Here is a 25,654-nt window from a genome sequence, read left to right as displayed (position 1 = left end):
TTCCTCGTGAGTAGAAATAAAAGAGAGAGCGAATGAAACCCAAATTGAATAAAAGCATTGTTTCTCACCAAATTTTCCATCCTCTATGTCTTTTAAAACACTTGTTAAAGCATATAAAAATACACTGTACTTACAAATCAGTTTAGTACTTTGTTTTATGGCTGTATTTGTAGTACCTTGTTAAAACGTTTGTCTTCAAACTGTCAAATATAAATCGCAGTAAATTGTGTAATCTGCTGTCACAAAAAGTATCCTATTTTTCGATCGGAATAAGGAAGAAATACTATACTATTTTTCGATCGGTATGGAAAAACAATATTTCTCCATACTATTTTACCATAAATTATTAATTGTCAATAAACTTTGTTACTTTTAAATGAATGAAGCGAGATAATTTTACTATAATGTTTTAAAAGTTGGTCATTTGGGGGGGCCAGGAAACCATTTGGGGGGGCCCGGCCCCGATGGTCCCCCCCTTGGCTACACCCCTGATCCTTACTGAAGAATGATTAATTACAGAGTTATGAACGCAGATGACTGACAAAGTCCTTAATTTCACGCCTCATGATTACGTCTTGCATTGCATGCTTTAAAGAAACAAACGATAAATTCAACAGAGGACAATGATGACGGGATAACTACATTCGCTCGTATCGAACTTTTTCGAACCCCATACAGATACTTTCGTTGTTTCTTTCGTCAGTAAACCTTAGTACAATAATCTGCGTTTAAAAGCTACAACTTTGGAAAATCTGAAAAATATTTGGTAAATGTCTTTTTGTTCTATTCTAACAAAAATAAATAAATAAATAAATAAATCAAGCTACTTTCCTCCCTCCTGTTTGACATGCGTATTTTTTTTAATCTACTTTATCCCATGTTTCCGTGACAAAGGAACTTTATGTTAAAATTTAACGTTTCTAAACATAGTAGTGTGGCCTAGGCTATGACAAGTCAGTCGCTTGTAGTCTCTTATACAGGGTAGACCCAGGTCCATATCCACGAGGGAGGGGGCCAGCTCTCCTAAATTTTTACTGGCTCCCTAAAATATTCATGATAGGCTTGCAAATGAACTACTTGTGAAACTCCCCCCCCCCTACATTTTTGGGCTGCCTACGGATATGGGTAAATCATTTATCTTGACGCCCTTGCAGCATTTTGATTAATAGATACAAAATGCTGAAATTTCGTACCATGCAAATATCGACAGGAGACATTGTTTAAGGGTCTTTGCCAAGGGCGCGATCCTGGGGGGAGGGCCCCCAAAAGCTCATGTGGACCCCTCACATTGTACTTGTAAATTTACAATATTTAGCATAATTTGAGTTCAATTTTTATTAAAATCCTCCTATATGCTTTTTGCATCTGAATGGGCCCTATCCCCAAATTTACAGAGAAATCGGCGCCCTTGGTCTTTACTACGTCGAAATAAAACTACCACTAATTTTTCTGTAATATCTTCAAAACAAATAAAAATATTCGAAAAGCAGAAACGTAGTGATCTAGACAATACGATTTTGCATGTGGTACCTTTACCATAATTCACCTATCTGCTTTGGGTATGCCGCTATTTACAGAACCCGCAAAAAATGCTAAAAAGATCTAAAGTTGCAAATCGAAAGCAGATAGATGAATTGTGATAACGGTGTCACATGTAAAACTGTATTCTCTAGTTCACTACGTTTCTGCTTTTCGAATATTTTTATTTGTTTTGAAGATATTACAGAAAAACTCTAAAATTAGCGGTAGTTTAATTTCGCTGTAGTGAAGCCCCTTAACATACTCTGCAATACAACCAGATCAACAGTGTTCCTAACCTAAAACAAAGTCGTATTTTTTTAAATATCACTATGTCAGGTTATTACATATTTCAAATCAGCACGTAAAACGAAATCTTACAGTTTCACACTTATTATGCAGGGCTGCAAACTAAGGACTCTACAGTATCATAAATACCGAAAAACAACCGAATTTGGAAAATGAAATGAAATCTTTCAAAATCAAATATTGTACAATTATACAGTATATATACAATGAAAACATGACAAATTAGATGTATCTGCACTAGTATTTAGAAAATAAATTTCAGTATTATTTCCGAATTTCTACTTCATGATATTTTACGATCTGTAAAGAACATATTACAAGACTTGTCGCTTTGAGAAATAGGCCCCAGGCCAAGCTATTAAATGGTTGGTTGGTTGCAGTATAGTCTCTCTTTTCAGCACCGTGGCTATATGAGATGATGATCTACAGTTAAAAAAGAAACCTGAATCATCCCTAGTGCATTCAAACTTCAGGGTTCTCACATTTACAGTTGAATTTGGGACCAAAGGTGTGCGCAAACCAGTAGACCAGTGGTGTGGGGAGAGGCAGGTGTTAAATGCATATCATACAGTATTCAAGTAGGACTAACCAAAAGCAGGTACATTTAATTACCTATTAGCAACCTGTGCGCGATAATTCATACTTGTTTTGCATATATCAGACACAGAGACACTACAGATCTCCTTTACTGGAGTAGTCACAAGATGTATGATGTTATAATAAGTTAGACATGTTGAGAGGAGAGAGAAGAAAAGCTTGAATGATCGAAGTAAGTGATAACAACCCACAGAACCTTAGAGCAAGACCATGTACTAATGTAATAATGTTACGTAATGAACATCGGGAACAGGACTTTGCCTTGGGATGCAGACAGACATTCAGTTACGCTACGCTTGTGATTTTCATTGTATGTTCCTTGAAGGCTATAAAACAGTGTTCACTAAAAGCATTGTTCTTGGAAAAATCACTTCATTTTGCGCTTTTCTTAACGATGATTCCATTTATTATTGCCCTATGTGTTTTAAAATTTCGCAAACATCCTTACTAGAGAATGTTTTGGTTCTCACAAGATAGTAAGGAAGTAGGTTTACTATAGCACAAAAATCTTCCAGTTCATAATACGTATATTTCAATTTTCTAATATATGAAAACAAATAGTATTAACACTATAGGCTCAACATTACAGAAATAAAAGTTCATCATTGGTGGATCCTATTTTGTAGCAACCCAATCGAGGCAGTATTGTTACCTACCAGTACTGTTGAAACAGTGTTGCCAGACCTACTGATTTTGCACGAGATCTGCTTTTTCTACGTTCTACTGATCTACTGTGAAATAAAATGAAAAGTGAACAATCTCCTGCTTTTTCCTTACTTCGAGAAGTTACAGAAATATATTATTATTAATATTGAATTTTCATTTTCCTTACATAAAAAGAGGAAATTTCTCTGTATCCATACACAAAGCTCTGTAGTGCAAATAGTTATATACAATTTTGATGTATATAATATGAATACAAGGATACAACTGTACGTCATCTTCTCTATGCATGATGGTTGGCGATCATGTGTAAGATTTACGAGTAAGTGTTGTTTAGATTGGGACTTGGGTTGGAAGCAGGGTAAAAGTGAGGGATATGCTGGGGGACGTCGTTACCTCACTTCCGAAAATATCTATGGCGTCCCCCACTTCCTAAAAAATTACAGTAAATAAACATAGGCAAGGAGGACGGCCTACGGCCTATCATGCGTCATCCTACTATTTCAGAACCACTTTTACCTCTGGTTGGAAGAGTAGCTTAGATCACTTCTCCACGATCGTCAGCTCTTATTTTGAAGTAATTAAAATTCAAATTTATGTTTTGTATGTATTGTTTTATTTTGAAATTAAAGTAATAATGAATTCTGGACCTATAGTTTTGACCGCTGTCCCCTAAATAATGGCAATTTTTTTGTCCCCCTGCATTTGCACTAAAATGCCGCAACTTTGTGTTTACTGCTTTCTCCTGTTTTTTTTTAGGTTCGAATCTTCTGCTTTCCCAACTGATCGGTCTGGCAACACTGAATTCGAATTACTCATAAATATACTGTAACCGTATTCGATTATATAAAACTCATACTCATTCAGTATTTTAGTTCATCTTGAAAATCTGATCTTCTGGCACCTTTATTTTATTTATTTTTTAATCGTCGATAAGTCCAAGAATGAGAGGTAGAGGTTCCAGCTCAACACATACAGAAACTTCTTTGTTCCGAATGAGCGCGAGAAGAGACCTAAGAAAAATGCAAAAATACTGTATATGAACATAAAAAAAAAAAAAAAAAATCGAAAGCCATGAGGATATCCCGTGGAAACGCGCCTTTACGGATCAGAGTAGAACAAAGAGAACTTTAAGAGGTTGATCATTTCAAGTACGAGGGCCTATGTGGGAAGTATTTTGACGAGACGCTTACTGCACCAAAGAGATAAGATCAAGAATTGCAATAGCGAAAGAGACATAGAACAATAAAAGATTACTCTTAATTAGCAGGCTTAATATTGGACTTAGGAAGAAGTTGGTCAAGTGCTATAAACGGAGTATTGGGCTGTATGGTTCAGAGACTTGAACATTATGGAAGTTGGAAAAGGTTATTTAGAGAGCTTCGAAGTGTGATGTTGGAGGAAGATGGAAAATATAAAATGAACATATAGTAACAAACGAATATGTTTTAAAACGGATAGGAGAGAAGAGGACGCTTTTATCCAGCATCCTTCGTAGGAAGGCCACCTGGATTGGACACATCTTTACCCATTACACACATTAACCATTTTGGAGAAATTAGCCGAAAATCGAATGAAGATGTGTGTTCGTCCGCCATTTACCAAGATGGCGGAGTTAGCACACGGCGGATCATTCAGGACTTTTAGTATGTTGATTAGGACCACTATTACAACAATCATGTGAAGAGAAAAAAAAATCATTACCAATGATGTCCACGAGCACCATATACGAGAATCCTAATTCGACTGGCCTATGACCCAAACCTAAATTTAAAAAAAACTCATTAGTCCCATAACTGCCAGAAGAGTTAATAATAAAGACTTAAAGGCAGAATACTTAATCTTAATAATAATAATAATAATAATAATAATAATAATAATAATAATAATAATAATAATAATAATAATAATAATGGATAGTGATAATGAAGTGATGTGTAGACAATTCTGAAAGAAGGTCAACTAAAATATAGACGCACTGAGTACTTGGAGGCAAGTAAAATCTCATGTATTTTAGTCCAAAATCGATTATAGTGGAAGTTCCAACGTGACTGGTAATAACGATAAAAGAAAAGGTAATACATTACAAATTAATTTCCAATACTTTCTTAGACATGAGTAATTGAGTACATAAAATGCTTCCTCGGGACTAAATAAACAACATTCTTATCTTTTGGTATAAGAAAGCTGGATTCGATTCCCAGGGATACCATATTTGACTCAAAATTCTCAGCTACGTGTTACGTCCATGTCTCATGTAGTTTCGATGCGTAAAAGGGACCTTAAAATCGAACGAGACAAACAAAAAACAAATAAAACAAAATTATAAAAATAATACAATTTAGAAATTTACTTATAACAGTACTAAGTTTGTATTTCTAGAAACCTATGGACTTTTCTTTTCTGATTCAAGAATTGGAGGACTACCTTAAAGATTTGGGGCCGAGGTGGCTCAGTGGTAGAGCGTTCACCTCTGGTGCTTGGGGTTCCGGGTTCGATCCCAGCCCCCGCCAGGTGAACTTTGTGGTGGACAAACACCGTGTGCGTGGGTTTTCTCGGGGTTCTCCCGTTTCCTCCCACTTTCTTCATTCCACCATTTCATTCATTACTCATCATCACCGTCTCCTTTAGCCTAACCGGCATAACCGTGGGACGTAAAACTCAAAGATTTCATTTCATTTTACCTTCAAGATTTGAAATCTGCTTGCATTTTTAGCAGCAAGGGTAATTAAATTAATGTTTTTTTGAAGTTGTTCTGCATTACCTTTTGAAAATTTGCCTACAAAGTAAGCGATTAATATAGTTTTAAAGTATGCTATGATACAAGGAGCATTAATTGTTGCAATTACTACTTTAAAAAAAAATATTTTCAAAAATCTACCTATATTATTATATAAAAAGAGTAAAAATGACTTTCATCAACGCTCAGACTGTACTACTAGAGCTAGAAGCACGAAATTTGGACAGAGCTCCTCCGTGGCTAAGTAATTAGCGTGCGCGCCTTCAGCGTGAGAGACCCGAGTTCGATTCCCGGCAGGAGCTCATGTGGTTCGGATTTCACGTTAATCAGTAGATCCCCGTCTCATATAACTTCGCTGCTGAAAGAGACGTTAAACTCAACTCAACGCAACGAAATTTGGAAAAGAAACTCCCTTTTTCACAGAAGAATTAATGTTTCAAATAAGGTTCCTAGGGGGAGATAGTTTAAAAAAAAAAAAAAAGAATAGAGTATCCCACTAATTCCTGAAATTAAGTAGATGAAACAAACAGTCAAATCAAAATTTTCGAAAATTTCACTCCTAAAGGAGGAGACAAAAGCAATTTCTAATATTTAATTTCTCCTAGAAAATGTTCAATATGAGAACTTAAGTTAGTGTGAAACTCGGTTAAAAATAAAAGAAGACGTGCTTCTGCATTTTCGAAAATTCTGCTCCTAAACGGGAAACGGAGGCAATTCATATAATGCCCAACTATTCCCTTTTCTTAATTTAGAAAATACCCAATGTGAGGACCCGCTTAGGTTGGAGGTGTGAAAATCGTTATCTAAACTCTTTAAAAAACACGAAAATGTGTGTTTGAAAATTCCACCCTTAAAACGAGGAAAATTTCTATAATATTCGAATTTTCGATTCTTCATTCAGAAAATGTTCAATGTGAGGATTCGCTTATGATGGTGGCGTGAAAATAGTTATATAAACCCTTTATTACAAGTACGGAAATTCATGTGAAGGGGAAAAGGAGGCAATTTCTATAGTTAAGCAATGTCAAGAATATTCAAATTTTCGCTTTTTATATTTATCCAACTTTATTCTTCCCGCGTGAAAAACGGGGATTTCTGATAATTACAGATAAATGAGTTTCACTACAGCTTAAATATCGATAGTGGGGGCCGCGGTGGCTCAGTGGTAGAGCGTTCACCTCTGGTGCATGGGGTCCCGGGTTCAAACCCTGCTCCCGCCAAGTGAACTTTGTGGTGGACAAACACCGTGTGCGTGGGTTTTCTCGGGGTTCTCCCATTTCCTCCCACTTTCTTCATTCCACCATTTCATTCATTTCTCATAATCACCGTCTCCTTTAGCCTAACCGGCATAACCGTGGGACGTAAAACTCAAAGATTTCATTCATTTCATTTTAAATATTGATATTCTAAAATATACATCTTTCACCTATATTGACATCATCATAACTAGAGACCGGATGTTTAGGCAATAAAAACCTGGAAAATAGGCAGGCAAATAGGCACTTAAAATTTTAAAAATAGGCAGTAAAATAGGCACTAAAATGTAACTCGAAGTAATGAAGATAAATACTCAATACCATTAAAAAATAGATTCAAGTCATAGATAATGTTTAAAGAATATAGAAACATACTTGTTTGTTAAATAATATCTTCTTTTACTGTATATGCAATAACGAGACATGTTATGCATTGCACATACTAGGTGAATCTGAAAGATGTGCACATACTTAGGGAGGTGATTCGTGACATGAAAAGAAGACAAAAAGTGCTGTTGCATGTTGTCGAATTCTGCCTCGTGTTCGAGTGACAGGGGAGCCAAATTAGAATCGAAATCGAATCCTGACAATTGGAACGGGACATAAATAAAGGTGCGCACATACTTCAGGAGATGATTTGTGACATTCAAGAGGACTTTTCTTTTCACGTCACGAATCACCTCCCGAAGTATGTGAACATCTTTGAAGTTCATCCTGTATATATATTGTAACGTACCACGAGCTTGTGTTCACAAACACATAATATAAGTAAGTATGTGTGTATTATGTTACGTAAATTATATATTTTCCCAATGAAGGCTTATTTTGAAGAAAATGTATAGAATAGGCAATATTAGGCACTAAAGCAATTATTTAGGCAGTAAAGGTCGAAATAGGCAAAATAGGCAAAATAAAATTGGCTTAAATCGAAACTATAACCCCCCATATAAACTTTAAAACGTTATTTTTAATCATATCTTTAATATTCAAGAATAGGCATTTTGCCTAACATCCGGTCTCTAATCATAACGTTTCCTCTAAATCCCTCTGACCGAACATGAAAAAAAAAAAAAAAATTACCACAGAAACACAAAGAAAGTCACAGCATAAGCTCGTTTCATTTCTCCATCGATTTTCTCAGAAAGTAAATTATGGATATTGTGCTCCAACACTTGATATAAAAGAAAACCCAGACGAGTCTCACAAAAAAAAAGTGGCTTTCCATTTCGTTTTAAAGCAGGATTAATCGCGTGTAAGAAGACAAAAGAACTTCATTGTGCTTAAATTTCCTTCTTCTTCTTCTTTTTTTTTCGTTAATGCTACCTACGTACCACGAATTTTAAGTGGAATGACCTAGCAGTTCAAATTCATAGCAGCTTTGGCTGCTTTTATGCACTTCTTTTCTTTCTTTCAGAAATGCAACGTTACAAATATGAACGTACGTTTGTGTAAAAATAAACGGTAAGACCCACCTCCTTCTCTCTCTCATTATAATGCGATTAGTTGTCAAATAAATATATTTTTTCCCCTATATATGTAGTATGATACTCAAACACTTTCAGTTTATTCTTAACGTTATTGTAGGGGTTAGAAAGTAGTGATGGATCAGGTTCACCAATTTCGTGACCCATCAGACCTGGTGTGATTTCGGGCACGACAAAACATTGTCATACACATGGAAAGATACGAGATAGCTAATTTAACTGTAACAAACATTTCTCTCCACTTTCTTGCCAGTAGTAAATTGATAATTCTTCTCTCCCTCTCTCTTGCAGGTGCGTCTGAATGTGTCAAAGCATTGCACTGAAAGATAACTAACTCTATGGCCTATGGAACTCAGAGATTCAATACCACATTTACAAAAGCTCTCCATTGACTTCTGTCCTTATTTAAATGGATCCAGCTACTTTGTATTCCTATTTCTGTGACATCAATTTTAATATTGACCTCCCATTTGCGCCTTGAAAGCGTTCCTACTTTCTTCTATTCTGGCTACATACTCTGTCCATCTGAGCTTTCTCGACTTAATGACTCTAACATTTGGTCAGCCGTATAAATTATGCAATTCTTCGTTATGAAATTTCTGCCTTGGGTCCGAATATCCGCCTTACGACTTTACTTTCAAATATTTTCAGTCTGCCTTCTTCCCTCAAAGTAAGACACCGTGTTTCACAACCGGAGTACAACAGAGGTAATTATCATTTTATATATGTTAAGTTTCAAATTCTTCGATAGGATTCAGAAGACAAAAGATTTTGGACTGAATAATAACACGAATTCCTTGCTTTTAGTCGACATTCAATTTCTTCACGAATATGGTTTTGGTCTGTTGGTGTTGATCCTGGATATCCACTTCGTCGAAGAAATTACTTGATTTTTTAACACATCAATAATTTGCAGCATTATGGTCACGGTGAACTTACGTGGATCATTTATTTCCAAATCCATGTCTCTACATGCGTTTAATAAAACCTCTGCATTTCTTCCTATTGCCCTCATATCATTATCCAGATTCATTCCTATCAGATTCAATAAAATCAGCATAAGCCATAATCTGGTTAGTGCCATTCAGCTCTACTTCCAAGTCCTTATCTTTTATTCCAAGATTTTCCTTATAGTGTGTTCTAGAACAAAATTGAATAATAATGGAGATAATGCATCTTCTTGTAGGCCATTTTACAAAGTGAAAGTTCGAGAACAAGTACTTTCCTACTCGAACACCTTATCTCGATATATTTTTTTTTTTCGATATTCCAAATTTGATAAGAATATTTTACATTGTTTCCTTCCTAACAAGAATTAGGAAATCAATACATGACTGATGTACCGGAGTACTATATTCCTATTTCATTTCGAGTATTTGATGAACGGAAAATACCTGGTCAATAGTTGATCGATTTCACCTAAATTTGTACTGATAATCTCCAATAATTTCATCTGTATATGATGTCAATCTTGCTAACAGTATACAGATCAAACCTGGACCATGCGAATAATAAGCATGTGCGTCGCCAATTGGCCAAACACTTAAGAAATTTCTTGCTGACGTCAAAGAAAGTAGAGAAAGTCCTCTAATTAACGATCGCTTCTATCGGTGCAGTACTAGTATGGACAAAAAATTTGATGGCTCTGCTACGCCGTGAGCTTTAATTTCTCAGAAACGTATAAACCGATTTGGACCAGAATCGATATGAAGGTAACTGATGGTCTACTTAAGAGATTTAACAAATTGCATGAGTACTGTAACCCGTTCCTGAAAAAATTATACATGTATCAAAATTGTCTAAACGTAGGAAACGATAATAGACTTGAAACTTTAATACATTATGATAGAACTTTAGAAATTAAATTAAAGTTGTTCATAAGCTAGAGCAAAGAAGAGGAGAAGCCACAGCAAAAATAATGTTCACGCCCGAGAGGAAACTTAAAAATAAATAAATAAATAAAGCGTGCACTGACAAGCGCACGCTACATTTTGTATGAACACGACGCTGATCTGGTCTTCTACCCGTGTATCATTCTTTCCTTATGATACTAGTATAAACAAGTTGTCAACATAGCATCAGATACTAGTACACGTGACAAGATAACAAGGTTTCTCACAATTTACAGACAATTAGCCTAAAATTAGCATACAATTATATGCAAAATTGGTTAAATTGCTTAAAAAAAAAAGAGAGATAGAACATGACATCAATTCACTAAACGCTCTCGAAATGATACCAATTTCCACACCTCTTACGAAAAAAGAACGTCCTGTTTGTCACACAGTAAACTTTAGAAAATCACAAACGGTTTCAGCTATTGAAAGGAATATTTGTAAGTAAAACTGTCAGAAAGAAATCTGTATTATTATTATTATTATCCGAGACAAAAGCAAATTCTTTGCTCTACTTCTATATTAAACAAACAAACAAACAAAAAGATATAGCCACTCCATTTCGCTTTTTGTTAGTATTCATAGACATAGTTTAGGCAAAAAAAAAAACTATTGCTTTTACTCAACATACGTATTACAATAAAACATAACCCAACTTTGAAACCAAATCAGCAGACAAGTCTTCGACCAATAAGAGCAAAAGCAAATATAAAATGATTGCCTTGCTTCCTTTTCAAGGTTGTTAGCTTTTTAGGCCATGAAATGCATGTGTATGCCTTGGTTTCTCCGCCCATTTTCTCTACTACCATGCCTTTCTGAAGAATTAAAAGGCAGCAAAATGCTTTTATATTACATACTACTACATAGTATCTAAAAAAGAAAGAAAGAAAGAAAGAAAGAAAAAGAAATAATAAAAGATTACGATGTGTTATGCTACTGCGATCAACTGGCATGCGTAAAAATTTGACTTTCCAAAAGACAAGCAATAAAGAACTCCCTCGTAAGAGTATATCATTCTTTTCTTTAAAAAAAAAAAAAAAATCAAGTGTGCGTAATGTTCCTCTGTCATAGATATAACACTATTGACTCTCCATTTGTTCTTCCTTGAGATTCTTCACATTGGTGAAAGTGGTTCTTTATGACATCTTCTTCGTCCATTAATTAGTCATGACTTCCATGTTCTCTTCTTCAATATATATATTCAATAATTTATTCGGAAATCTCTTGTGGTTAAAAGTTAGTTTCTGTCTTGGCTTTCTGATTTGATCGCCAGTGGAGACTAATGCATTCCTCACGAAACTCATTCTGTGCCGGTAGTAATAAATAAAATAAAATCCAGGTAAACAAAGAGATGTTTCTAATAACTGAGTGGTTGTTCTTGGTTCGAGTCCCGTAGAAACGTATTATCAAGTAGTGCTGGTAAGTTTACACAATATATGATCAGCAGTGCCGGCACCTTTTCTTAATACGATTTCCCTAGCCATTTGTTCATATTATATAGGTTATCTTTGTCCGCATTAGTGTTGTGTGAATTAATAATACCTGAGATGAAGTGAGAAATGAGGATTTGTCGACGGTATTTTCATAGCCAGAATACTAAGACAGGGAAAAATATTACTTGGGAGGGGAAACAATTTGAGTTTACCCTACATCCTTGATCACTAATTTTTTGAACAGTGTACTTATCTAAACAAACAATTGAGTTTGAAGTTTATGGTGGTCTCAGAGTGAGCTGAACATCCCTGATCACCCCATAGCTGCGGGCCTTGTTGAAGAACGTATTAAAAGTGTGGACATGATTATAATTCATGGTGAGTTCCGGACCCTTTACTCTTAGAAAGAAAGCACTGATATTATTAAACAAGGCTCCATACATATATTCCTACCATACCCTTGTCCTGCTAAAATCAACCACCTAGAGCATTAAAAAAAAAAAAAAAAAAAAAAAAGTTTCGACAGCATTTTACAGGGGAGGAGCTTTACAGAAGAGCAATCGCTCACCTCTCATGGGAAGAGTTCCTAGTTTAAATCTCGGGAACATGAGCTTAGGGTAGATAATATACAGTAGTTTTTTTTGTGTGTGTGTGTGTGTGTGTCGTTTTCTTATTATTAACTTCTACATAATAACTCAGTTATGCCTATTTCTGTTTCCTACAAGTACAGAAAGGAACAAGAACTTGAAAAATCATTTGAAGACACTGTTATACAGGGATGCTTTGTATATATACAATTCCAAAGTTGTTACATTTTAATAATAGTCCAATAAACCTGTTGTAATACAATTCACTTAAACCCTGCCAAATGTGTTTTAGAAATTCTGGAAATGAACTAGATAGCTTCCATTAATATTGCGTTGGCAAGAGGAGTGAAAAAAAAAACATGTGTGAAAGTGAATAAACGAAGTTTGAACAAAGCTGCAGATTGTAATAAAAGAACGTCAACTATCATACGCCACACCTACCCAAAAGAAAGAGCAAAAGACAAGGGAAAAAAGTTTTGAATGGGAAAATTCCGTGACACATCCGGGGACAAATCAATGCGTCAGTGACTTTTGCTGTACCAGCGTCTCGTTCGTGTTCTCTGGAAAGAGTAATAAAGTTCGCTTGAAGAGACAGGTAAATGAGAGCTGTTTTGGTGTATGTAGAGTGACAAGCGTTCATGACAATTTCAACTCTAGTAGCTGTAATGATCACGACTTATGCACGTGTTTCTTTTCGTTTTTTTTTTTTTTTTTCTGGTAAAGTTGTCAGCATGATAACTTTGCAATCTTGATTAATGCACTGAAATTCAAATTGTCCCATTTTCAAATACTCAAAACAAAATAATTTTCTTAATTTTTCACAAAATTTGATTCGAACAAATGAACAACCAACCATTCATGTAAGTAGGATACTTTGTTAAGAGAGGGATATGGTCTTTTAATTTCTTAGAATTAAAGGAAATTCTCAATAGGTCCAACGGTTTCGTCGCCCGAAAGTTAAAAAACGACCATACTGAAAAGTATTTCAAGAAGAAAACAAAAAAAATCATTGGACATATTATGCTGGAACGGTACGTGACGTTTGGGCGCCGCCGTTTGGCCACTGGACGTTTGGGCGCGAAGCCATTTGGGCGCCAGACGTTTGGGCGCGAGTTAAATTAAAAAGTCATTATGTTAGGCGCTGAGTACTAAGTTCCAATCAAGATATCACAAGGTGTCTACTGTAGTGGAGGTCCTTGAATTATACTGGATTTTGTTTTACATACTTGAAATACTGGGATTTCAAAATTCTAAAAACCAAATTAACAATTAAATTTTGTAAATTTAAGTTTCAACCAAAGTTAAGTGTGCTTTTTATTTGATAACTTTTCAAGCCAAAGGTAAGTAGACCAGACTAGATATGATTGACTGCATTACATACATAGTGAGCCTATTCCATTAAAAAATTTAAACAGACCTTCTACTGTGGTTATGCAATAAGTGTGAATGTCAAACACATTTCTAGTGGCTAAATGACCAATATACGTACACTTAACAATATTTTTCACTTTGAAATCGTTCTTTTTTCCCTTTCTCCACTTTCTTTAATGCAGATTAAATGCTTACAATGGGACGAAAAAAAGTGTGTTAAGTTTTGATTTTTATATTGGAATGTTAATATAAAAAAGTGATACCAGAAATACGGCATACTGCAGTTCCTAAACTCAATGTCTTAGACACCCTGTATTAACATCTTTCCCTCAACTCGATTAGGATTTAGGATTTTTAGATTTCTGGGTTCTCGGCATTTAAGGCCATTTAACCCGTCACGTTTGAGGGAGCACACTATCCGGGGAAAGGGAAGGAAGGAAGCGGCCTGGACCTGTAAATTAGATACCACCCCGGCATCATTAACAGTCGTCTGATTCCTTCATTTTCTAGCTTTCTTATATAATACAAAAATTAGATCATTAGATCAGAAGTACAAGAATAGTGAACAAGCGAAAAATCAGTCCATGACGAGGTTAGGCAACAAATACCACAAACGAATTAAACTATTTAATTTAGAAAATATACAGATAAATGAGGTGAGATAAAAACAGAAGTATAGGAAATGTATATATCTTGATTCGCGCTTAGTTTTCAGTGCCTAGCTTACTTTATATGTCGTAAATTGTGATTTTTACTATGTACCTCGCGCCCAAACGTCTGGCGCCTAAACGGCTTTGCGCCCAAACGTCCGCGCCCAAATGGTGGCGCCCAAACGTCCTGTCCCGTGCTGGAATCATGGACAGGAGGATTCATTCTATTAGCTATGGAGAGAATGATAGATGGAAAAATACCTAAAGGAAAGTCACGGTGAAATAAACGGATTACATTTTACAAGATATAGGAAAATGAAAAGCCTGACTCAGGATAAGAAAGAGTCAGTGAAAAAGCTGCGTCAAACCAAACGAAAGGCTTCTGACCCTAACAAGAAGAAATTGACCTAGGTTACTGAAGCCTGACCACTCATTGAAAATTATGTGCATTATAAAGGTGAATGCGACAATCACTCGACTGTACAGGAATTCATCTTCTCTATTTATACCTAACTAATTGATCTCCAGAATGATTCGTGATACTGTTGTAGCTTATTTTAATAAAACCCAAGGAAGGCCAGTAAACCACAAAGTGGGCTGAGCAGCGAGTGAGTGGTTATTATGAACTCCCCCCCCCCCCCCGTATGAAAAAGATAGGTCTACATGTGGAAGAACGGAATTCAATGAACCGGAGTGAAAGAATAAACAGAACGTAAGGATTACAAGTATCGCATACACACACACACACAAATTAGTAATATCACATATACACACGTCGTTACATATATATTCACTTGCACATGTCAACTAACATAGCTCCTATATATAAGGCGCTAAAAATTAGGGTCTCCCACGAGACGAGACTTACTTTTTACATCCTTTCGAGACGGGTCAGCCTCAACTTTTGTCTCATTAGGAAATAATATGCTAAATAAGATAATCAATAAAATTAAGGGGAGAGAAGAATCATGCAATTAAATAGACGCCCGATGTGAAGTTCTACAATTTTTTACAGTTCATATATATATATATATATATATATATATATATATATATATATATATATATATATATATATATATATATATATATATATATAAATTTAACTAAAGAAAATGAAATGGATAGTTTTCGAAAAAAAAAAAATAAACCTAAAACCTGACACTATACGAGAACCATCTCTTTTCTTGAGGTGAAACAATATTCAAATATATATATGATTAGAATCCTCATAATGATACTACCAAAATGCCGGCACATAATGAGATATAGCGTAAAATAATCATTATTGTAGCATGTATTGTAGCATATCTAGCAAAATACACTGTTATATAACAGATTATTGTTTGTCTTCCTGACATACTCTTTAAGCACATACTACTTCTAAAATATTTTTTAAAAATCCTGGTTACGTAACGTACACCTAAAATAAGTTAAAAATTAAGTTAAAAAAAGAAAGAAGAAAAATACAAACGAGTGATTATTATTTAAAAGAGATGATGGTCACCCAAGAAAATCCATGCATACAGATGGCCGAACCACACTTTCCGAGATCGAAGCAGAGGTGAATAGGGATGGGCATGAGTCGAGCTAAAACTCGACTCGACTCGAAACTCGAAAGCCGAGTCACTGTTTTGAGATTGAGTTTCGAGTCGAGTTTGAAAAATGGCTCGCTCGTTTTGAAATCATTGCCTGCCATGATTAGAATGGAAAGCGAAAGCTATAAGAAATGTAAGCAGCAATGTGGAATATTTTTAGTGTTGCTCACGAGGTGAGACACTGCTCGCATCTCGCCTCGTCTCGATTAACAAGACGACAATGGATTTTTATAACGAGACAGCCTCAAATGCCGTGAGCACGAACGTAAGTATATACTGTAGTTCTCATCACCAAGGCTGAGACATGCACGGTGAAAGTTCTGAGCCGAACAGAAGCCCAACCCGTGTAGGGATGTTAACCGGCTTAGCTCGGTTCAACTGAGCGAACAGCTCGAGCCGGCTTGGTTGAGATGAGGCACCGACTCGGCTCAGGTGAGCCATCAGCTCGGTTTGGGTAGGTGAGCTACTGGCTCGGCTCGATAGGGAATGAACTGTGAGCCGTGCCACTCGAGCCGTCGAGAACCCTAAACCCGGACCAAGCTGTTTTGAATAAGTGTGGCCGGCGCCCTCTAACTTTTAACGATTTTGCTTCCTAGACTACCGAGGTCAGCAGTCAACTAGTTTTTAGTATTCAGATACAAACCACCTATCTTTCATGTTTATACATGGTGTTGTTATAATAATAATAATATGGATGCGAACGAGACAAATTTGTGGCTGTCTCGTCTCGAAAATCTGCTTTAAAAGTGATGTCTCGACTCGAAAAATGCATATTTCTCTTTTTGGAAGAGCCAGTCTATTCTCTCTCACTCGAATTTTGTCAGGAAAATCTTGTCTCGACTCGTCTCGTGCTCATCCCTAAATAATAATATAATAATAATAATAATATAATGTTATAGTAGTAGTAGTATAATTGATAATTATATTCTCTATGTAGGATACTTGAAGAAAGTATTTGTAACCACACACAGTATTTGGCTCGACCCGACTCGAAACTCGAGTCAAATTTGAGTCGAGCTGGAGGAAATTTTTCGAGCCAAATTCTCGACTCCAGCTCAAAGATGTCTGTTTCGAGTTGAGTCGAGTTTCAATAAAAACTCACTCGTGCCCATCCCTAGAGGTGAATGTATTATCACACTAAGCTATTATCATGTCATTAAATGCAAACTACCTATCTCTTCATTCAGCAAAGACTACAAACCAGTACTACATGAATTAATTACTTCGTTGCTTGGATTACTTTCCAGTGTAGTGCACATGTCACTCAGAACTTTTATGTGCTAATTACAATAGAGTGCAAAAAAAGGATGAAGAGCGGCAGTTATCCCACTGGCAAATTTATGTTCATCCAAGAAAACTGATAAAATCTGAATTGCATGGTTTATTCTATTATTTGTCTCATTATCTTAATTTCTTCGTCATAGATAATTGCTACATTCGAAAATAATAAATGACTTTAAAACTTTACTCATCCTTTCAGATACGTTTTACTTGTATAGTTAATAAATACGGACGCGCATAACTACAAAATCAAGCTGCAAATATTTAATAACAAGATACATCCACAGGATTACCACTAATTTTAAGTTATATTCGGAATGGAAAACTTCGTTTCAGGATTAAGTAAAATCATTTATTCTTTTCTGAAATTCATCATCATAGGCATCCTGCCAGTATAAGTCACTTACCATGACTGAGAAGCTTCCATGTTGCACGGTCTTTCGTTAACCTCTTCGTTTTCACGTACGATTTTTTTCTGTCTTGATATCGTTTTAACTGTAGTCTCCTTCGCCCCCTCCCTCTCTTTCCTGCCAACATATACCCTCTAGGACGTCCCTCATGATACAATCTATTCTTAGCCAATGTCCCAACAGTTTCTCTTCAATGTCTAAAATTGTTCTTTTCTCCCCTACCATTTCTCATTCATTATCCGCTCGACCCAACTAATTCTCTCCATTCTTCTCCACACCCACATTTCGAAAACTTCCAATCGACTTTATCATCTTTGCGTAATGTCCATGTTTCTAATCCATACAGAATAATTCTCCACACGAAGCATTTTATGAGCCTTTCTTCTCAACTTTTTATTCAAGGTCCCACAAAATAGCATTTTCTTTCTCTTAAATGCTTCTTAAGTCTTCAGTCGTTCTGTTTGTTGTATCTGCTGTATACACCTCATTAATATATAGCAAAATAATACTAGTGCTGCTAACGAGAGAAGAAAGTTTTCGTCCTCTCTCGAAACCGAGAAACTACCATTCTCAATTCGAGACGAGACATTTCATGAGTCTCGTCAGCAACACTAATTTACACAACCAAGCCTTAGATCTCAAATATTGTTTTAGTGTTTACAAGATTCATAGTATAAAAACTAAATCCTAAACTGCGTGACAAACGCCTTGACATTTGAAGGCGGCGCTCCAAGTTCCCTTTATGTACTGCTAGCAAATGAGAGGCCAGCGGTATTACCACGTTTTTTTTGTACACACCCACGTCTATCCTCTGCCACCTGATCGCGCTGTAGTTCGTCTGCTTAGCCATAGCTACACCCCTTAGCATTCGGCAACGTCGCGTCAGAGCTTGCGTTTTACTCGTTTAGCCGAAATGCCAAGATATTTGTCACGGGCTTTAGTAGATAAAGTGATTGTAAAACACAACGAAGAGCATTTATCAACGTTCAAACATACACAAGTTATTATACAATATACCTAAATATTAAATTTAGTTTGATTTATATATTGTTATATCACACCCTTCGTGGACCTCTCGTGATACGAAAGGATTCTGATAACTTCTAGGCGAAATTCAGAAAAAAATAGGACAAATTTACAAAACGAGACGAGAAAAACTTATTTCTCGTCTCGCGAGCAGCACGAAATAACAGTTATTCGAAGTTGGGGTCCATTTTCAAAACCAAGGCCATATGAGACATGAACCTATACCTTAACGTGGAATCTGAACCACAAGCATAATTGTTATTACAGGGCACGACTAATGACCAAGTAGTACAAGGATTCCTTAAAACTAACAGCATACTTATACAGAAGAGAAATTCGGAAGCTTTGAGACTGTAAAAGGAGAGAGCATAGTGTGTTTGTCTGCTGTTATTTTTAAAACATTATTCGTAAATCATTATTAATTACGAATCATGTTTGTTGAGAGGAAGCTGCTTTTTTCCCCACAAATTCCCTTAACGCTACGCCCCTGAGAATACTGCCATCGTAGATACGAAGTTCACTAATAAAAAGATCTGCTGACGTTAGCGCACCCTTTTAACAAAAAACCTACATAAACGATAAAATGTGGTCTAATTCTCGGAGCTCGACAGAAGGTATTCAGTAGTCTTACAGTTTCGTACAGAACTGGTCTGAATCAAACGGTATACAATAAATACATGAACTTTCAGACTGGAAGATCCGTGAAAACGGGTCAGGCAATGCTCCAAATAGGTATTTTCCATCGAGAGTCTTCCTGGAGAAAATGGTTTTCTGCAGTTTATCTAGAACAAAAAGACAATACTCGGTGGCAGAGCGCACATCTCTTTTGCGAGGGTTCTCTGATTCGATTCCAGGTCACGCGAGTATGTGGTCGACAAGATCGTGTCTACAAATTTTAATGATGTTCTCTCGGTTCTTGTCAGATTCTCATTTCACAAATTCTCTCTTAATCTCATTTTTGGTATTACTGGGTATTTTAAACTATATGCACATAATTACTAGTACATAATTATATTACTAGAAAATAAAAGACGATAAATGCAGCACATTAAGATCTTTTCAAAAATTTACAGCCCAATGTGCTAAGGAGAGACACGTAATTTCCACGCTAGAAACGACTGTATGAAACGTGGTACAGGAGCGAACCCACAAGTTTTTGTGGGGAGGGGTCCAAAGTTTATGAGAGAGTTCCAATACTACAAGCAGTGGCGTATTTACGATTTTGTTTCGGGAGAGGCTTTGCTAACTTTCGGGGGGGGGCTTTGCCTGGAAATGTGAAAATTCTGCAAGATATTTCATTTACTTTACTATACTAAGTAAGATTTCGGGGGGGGGGCTTAAGCCCGGAAGCCACCCCCTAAATACGCCACTGACTACAAGACTCTATATCTATGTAGTATTGAACTTCCACCTTAAAGGAGATAAGCACTGCCAGCTATATTCTCATAAAATGATGGAATCAGATTGTTTATATATATATATATATATATAAGAAAAGAAAGAAGACAGATGAAGTGTAACATCAAATTTTTAGGCTACATCAATGATTTCTCTGTTAAACAAGTATAGTTTTATTAAGGTACTATAAAATGCATGTCGAGGTACAAAGTTTATTTTGGGGGGAGGAGTCCAGACCCGGTGGACTCCCCACGTGGGTGTACCCCTGATGACGTCACATTGTAAATGGCTACTTACATCTTTTTAATTCAATTTCAGTTGTATACGCTCAGCAACAGCAGACAAGTCTTAATGCGTACAAGTAATATGCTGCAATGTTCTATCTGAAGTGGAAGTTGATTTGTTACACCCAAGAACTTCAAAGGAGTACGTGTCTTAATAGCCACAATAAATAATATAAATATATTTTAGTGAATACTGAACTGATAAAGTACTGGTACCTTAGTAGTTCCTAATTATTTCAACACTTCCCCTATCATATTAGACAATCACCTGGATGGACTCTACAACCTAAACAAGCAGAATTCATGTCACAATATCTTCGTCATGCTCTATGCGCCTGTAAATATTACCTTTGACTCTTTGACTTTGGAACAAACAAACAAAAACCATCAGAACTCAGACCACATCACCTTATATTTGAAATTTTGGTCGTGATTCTAACCACCTCAGCCGTAAGTCACCTGACATTGGTACTGTCGTCGAACCTAAGTATCAGAATGATGTTTTCCACTAACTTAATGAAATTATATTTCGTAACATTTATTTTACGTTTGAAGCGGCAATGTTTGTGTTACGCTATCTGAACAAACATTATATACTCATTAACCGCATGAACTATTGTCTCGTCCATTTCGTAATAGGGTTTAAGGAAGACTGAAGGAATAACCATGGATGGAGATAAGAGGCAGATAATTTTGTTCCCCCCCCCCCCTCCTCTTCCAAGCCTAGTTCAGGTATGTCTCAGTGCAGGAATGACCCATGAATTGTACTGTAAAGGAAATAAACACGCTGATGTAGGTATACGCATGGATGATATCTAGGTCCAATTGTTCGTTTATTGTTGGACCAGTTGGTCTGGAGTATAAAGTTCCTTTTCAGCAGCAAGCCTACACGAGACATGAACTCACAGTTTGACATAAGATCCGAACAAAATTAGCTACAATCGGGAATGGAACACGGACTTTATATACAGTGGCGGATCCAGGATATAGTTAAGGGAGGGCCTAAAGCATAATTTGCCGTTTTATTCCGTGTAAAGCAGAATTGAAGCCCATTTTATTCCGTGTAAACCTGAGCGTCAAGGGGGGGGGCTATAGCCCCTCAGGCCCCCCCTTGGATCCGCCCTTGTGTATATAAACCTGAGCATCCTGTTTCTTTTTCAACGCTCTGTAATCGCAGTCACAGACGGTAAATCCTGATACATATGCTGACGAGAAAGAAAAGAAATATACAGTACATAACCAATTTGTTGAAATCTTATTTAGGGTTAAAGAGAGCTTCTGGAAAACAAGCTCTTTAACATAACTATACAATACTTCTGATAAATCATTCAAAAAACTAGTATTATATAATGGAATCTACTCACAAATGGAGTCAAATGCATATTAACAATCAATTTTTGATATTGCTGAACTAAGGAGTGGGCTTGAGCGCGTCAATTCCTTGTCTAGGCCATTGCCTATAGTGTGGGTTTAAGTGTATACTTTGAATAGTACGGTTTCATACAATATACAAACTTTAATAACAGTTCTCGCATTTCTGTTCACCGCACAAGCAAGCTTACGCCAAGTGGCTTGTTTTTATATATATATATATAAATTTTTCCTAATGTTCAATTCATTACTGTGTGATTTTTTTTTTTTTTTTTGCTTCCATTTTACACTTTAAATAACATTATTATAACAAAACAAAGAAATAGATCATACCTCCCCTCCAGACAACTCCTTCAACCAATAACAGCATATAAATACAATACAACGATTAAAAAAAAAAAAGTAGGAACTCGTCAGATGAGTATATCAGTTGATGTGAGTCCGCCGTTAACGCCGTTTGACAGTTAATGCATATAGACGGTGCAAACAAGCGTTGGAATTCTTACAATCAGACGTTAAGGTACTGCGCCGTAAAAATGAATGAACTGTGCTACATTTTATTTCAACTAAGATGAAAATTGTCTAACTAAACCTTCAACTGTGACGTAATATACTCCTTCCATTCAGAGAGAAATTCTCCTGGACTAATTTACTTACAAACTACTGAAAGAAATGAGTGTTCCCAATGATTTTCTTTTTTCTTTTTTTCTTCTTCTCAGTAACAACATGAAATGTTCATATAGATCTTGATCATTTTCGATGTATTTTGGCTATTATATACGCGAATTTCTAATTCCTGTTTGAAATACCTTTAAATACGCGCAACCTTTTAATAGCAAATCTATAGTGAGCCACGATTGCACATTGGTAGCAGGGGCGGATCCAGGACGGACTTCTGTGGAGAGGGGGCGGTGTGTTGTAATACTGCTACTTAGAGCTTCAAACTCTGGAATGGGTTATATATATATATATATATATATATATATATATATATATATATATATATATATATATATAAGAAAGTTTCCTCTTATGGGGGGGAAACTCCCTGGATCCGCCCCTGATTGGTAGAACGCTTACATCTGGTATAAAAAGTCAGAGATCTGATTCCAGGCCATGTGAGTTCCTGAAGAAAACCACTGAAAGAGAGAGAGGAGGAAGGAGGATGATCCAAGTATGGGTTTAGAGATATATTTACATACCTATACAAGCATGGGATGGCTGCTACAAATGCAATACGATATTAGACCAGCGAGGAGAGATTACAGAAGAATGAGATTAGCTTTTATAGACTACAACGTTAGCTTTAGGCCATCTGCGATCAGATTTCGTATTTTTATTAATCTCGGCTCCTATTTTACGAATATATATATGGCACATCTAGATTCCGGATTGATGGGTGAGAACGCTTAGTTGTAAGGCCTTGCAGTATTTCAGACACTGAACTTTCTAGCCTAATATACGCCTTAAACCTGTTTTTTCGACACATTACAACACTTAAGTGTTCATAATAAATAACTATTCCTAACAGAAAGAGTTTATTTCCAATTTGCATGCCTCGAAAGTGTTGACATTCTTGAGATATACGAAAAGAGCATGGTTTGTCAAGTAGTATTCTCTGTGGGTGAGCGGTTAACGTCGTGGCTTCCTAAACGAAATATTCTCGATTCGAAACCCTTCTCCGAAAGTTGTGAATCTTTTAACTCCTCATTCTCCAAATGTTAAGATCTTTCTCTCCCTGCTTAATTATCTTATGCTTCAAAAAGGGTTATCCACCTTAAGTCGAGAACTGCGGATGCGGAAACTTTGATTCTTATGCTTCATAAAATTAGAATTTTCCTCAAAATACAGATGCTGTCTTATCATCGGTTTCTCCAATTCTAGCCTTGCATATGTGAATATGTCCTTCTCTGTTCTCATATTTGAATCTCTTCTCTCTTTCAATGTCGTCCGCAACGAACTCATACGGTCTGAGATCGAAAAGCTCTACTAATGGGCCATCCTCCCTATAGGTTCGTTGCTAGTAGGTCTAGGCTGTGGATATTTAATACTTCAAATAGGAAACATAGACGCAGAAATCAGTAAAACAGCTGCTTTTGTTCTGAAAATTTCTATATACCAAGATGATCTTCACAGTGGGCTTCCAATCCCAGGAAAAGCGCACGATATTCTTGCAAAAGTTGATCGCCAGTCATGACATCACAGTCATGGCATCACCAATGACCTACGCATTCACGACCAATGTTAAATCATTTAAAGAAAGGTGGTTAAAAATGGTTATTATCCCTTATTGTATGCAATCCATCTTACTTTGTTGAATTTCTGGTTGCAGTATATTTAGGACAAGTTTTCTCAGGAGTTGCAGGAATTTGATTCTCTGAAAACCATTTCTTTTCAAACATTGTATACGCACAAATCTTCCTCAGGAAGTGCTAATTAGTGAAAACCAAATAGAAATATGACAAATGATCCTCGATATACTGCTCACCTACTAAAGTTTTTAAGCTCTTGCATAAAGCCTTAAATACAAGTCAAACTGAAAAACTCCTAGGGATTACGGTACCTCAGTGGTAGAGCGTTCACCGCTGGTAGGGCCCCTGGTTCGATCCCAACTTGCGCTAAGTGGATTTTGTAGTGGACAAAGACCGTGTGCGTAGGTTTTCTTGGGGTTCTCACGTTTCCTCCCACTTTATTCATTCCACCAATTCATTCATTTCTCATCATCACCGTCTCTTTTGGCTTCGACCGCATAAACATGGGACGTAAAACTAAAAGATTTCATTTTTGAAAAAGTTCTTTCTTTTGGAGTCAGTTAAACAATAAATGTCCCCTTGTCGAAGAAGTAAAATCGATTTGAATCAAATTGCTTTCCTCGATAATAATAAGAAGCATAAAGTTTCGGCTCCCGGTGAAAGCAAGTGCAATTTTGATTGTATGTACATTAAACTATACAAGTGTACATTCCATATAACCACGGTACTCAAAAGGTACATTAAAATCATATGGCTAACAGAAAGCAAACAAATAAACAATATTTTCATCTTAGTCGACAACGATTTGTGAGGCACACAAAAAAAAAAGTGTTTGCTATATGAAGTAAATATAAGATTTCTTATGTTATATACGAAGAAAATATTTTAAACAAACGTTTACATCAATAAAAAAAATTGACAAAAAGAATATTAGGCAGCGAAGTCCATGTGTCAGTGAAACAGCTGCTTGCCTATAGCATGCTTAACAACAGCACAACAACCGGCTAACTTTTACGATATTTATATCTTATTGATATTGAAAATGCACAAATAAATTTACAAGTACGCTCCTTACCTCATGTGGCTTCGGATGAATATGACTGCAATGCCTATGTGTAAACATCCCATTCACAGAAAGCACAAAAACAATCAAAAACACAGAGCACAACACTTTCCACCGCACTTTCGCTGCCATGTTTGCTCGCGGACTAAACCAGCGCAATCTCGTGTCGATTCGTATATACTACAACTGTTGGGAAAGTTCATTTTTCCTCTTGCCTGTAGGGGGCAGCAACGAGGATCTCGGACCGGCAAGAAAAATCAGCTGATTGCAAGCATGACAATTGACTGGCAAGTAGCGTCAGACTTAACAGAGTTGTTTACAACGAATATTTACATACAGTAGTTTTCTAAAAATATTTCTGACTATATATAGCAAACAGGAAATACAAAGAAATACAAATATGGATGTTAAAGAACATGTGTTCTAATAAATATCAAACTGAAAAAAACAAGAGTTATACCCAAACCA

General features: G+C 36.2%; 1 protein-coding gene across 1 annotated transcript in view; it reads right to left on the bottom strand.

The window, feature by feature from the left end:
• Positions 1–25,384, bottom strand: part of Invadolysin (leishmanolysin-like peptidase, invadolysin) — a 390,958-nt gene extending 365,574 nt beyond the window's left edge. Inside the window, exon 1 of the mRNA XM_081735983.1 lies at positions 25,199–25,384. Within this exon, the coding sequence (XP_081592109.1) occupies positions 25,199–25,318 (120 nt within the window). The 5' untranslated portion in view covers positions 25,319–25,384. The remainder of the gene's footprint in view (positions 1–25,198) is intronic.
• Between the last annotated feature and the right edge of the window lie 270 nt (positions 25,385–25,654).

The sequence above is a fragment of the Thermobia domestica genome, chromosome 13 (assembly GCF_964235325.1).
Source record: "Thermobia domestica chromosome 13, izTheDome1.hap1.1, whole genome shotgun sequence".
NCBI classification, from domain to species: domain Eukaryota; kingdom Metazoa; phylum Arthropoda; class Insecta; order Zygentoma; family Lepismatidae; genus Thermobia; species Thermobia domestica.
This window is presented reverse-complemented; position numbering and strand designations above follow the sequence as displayed.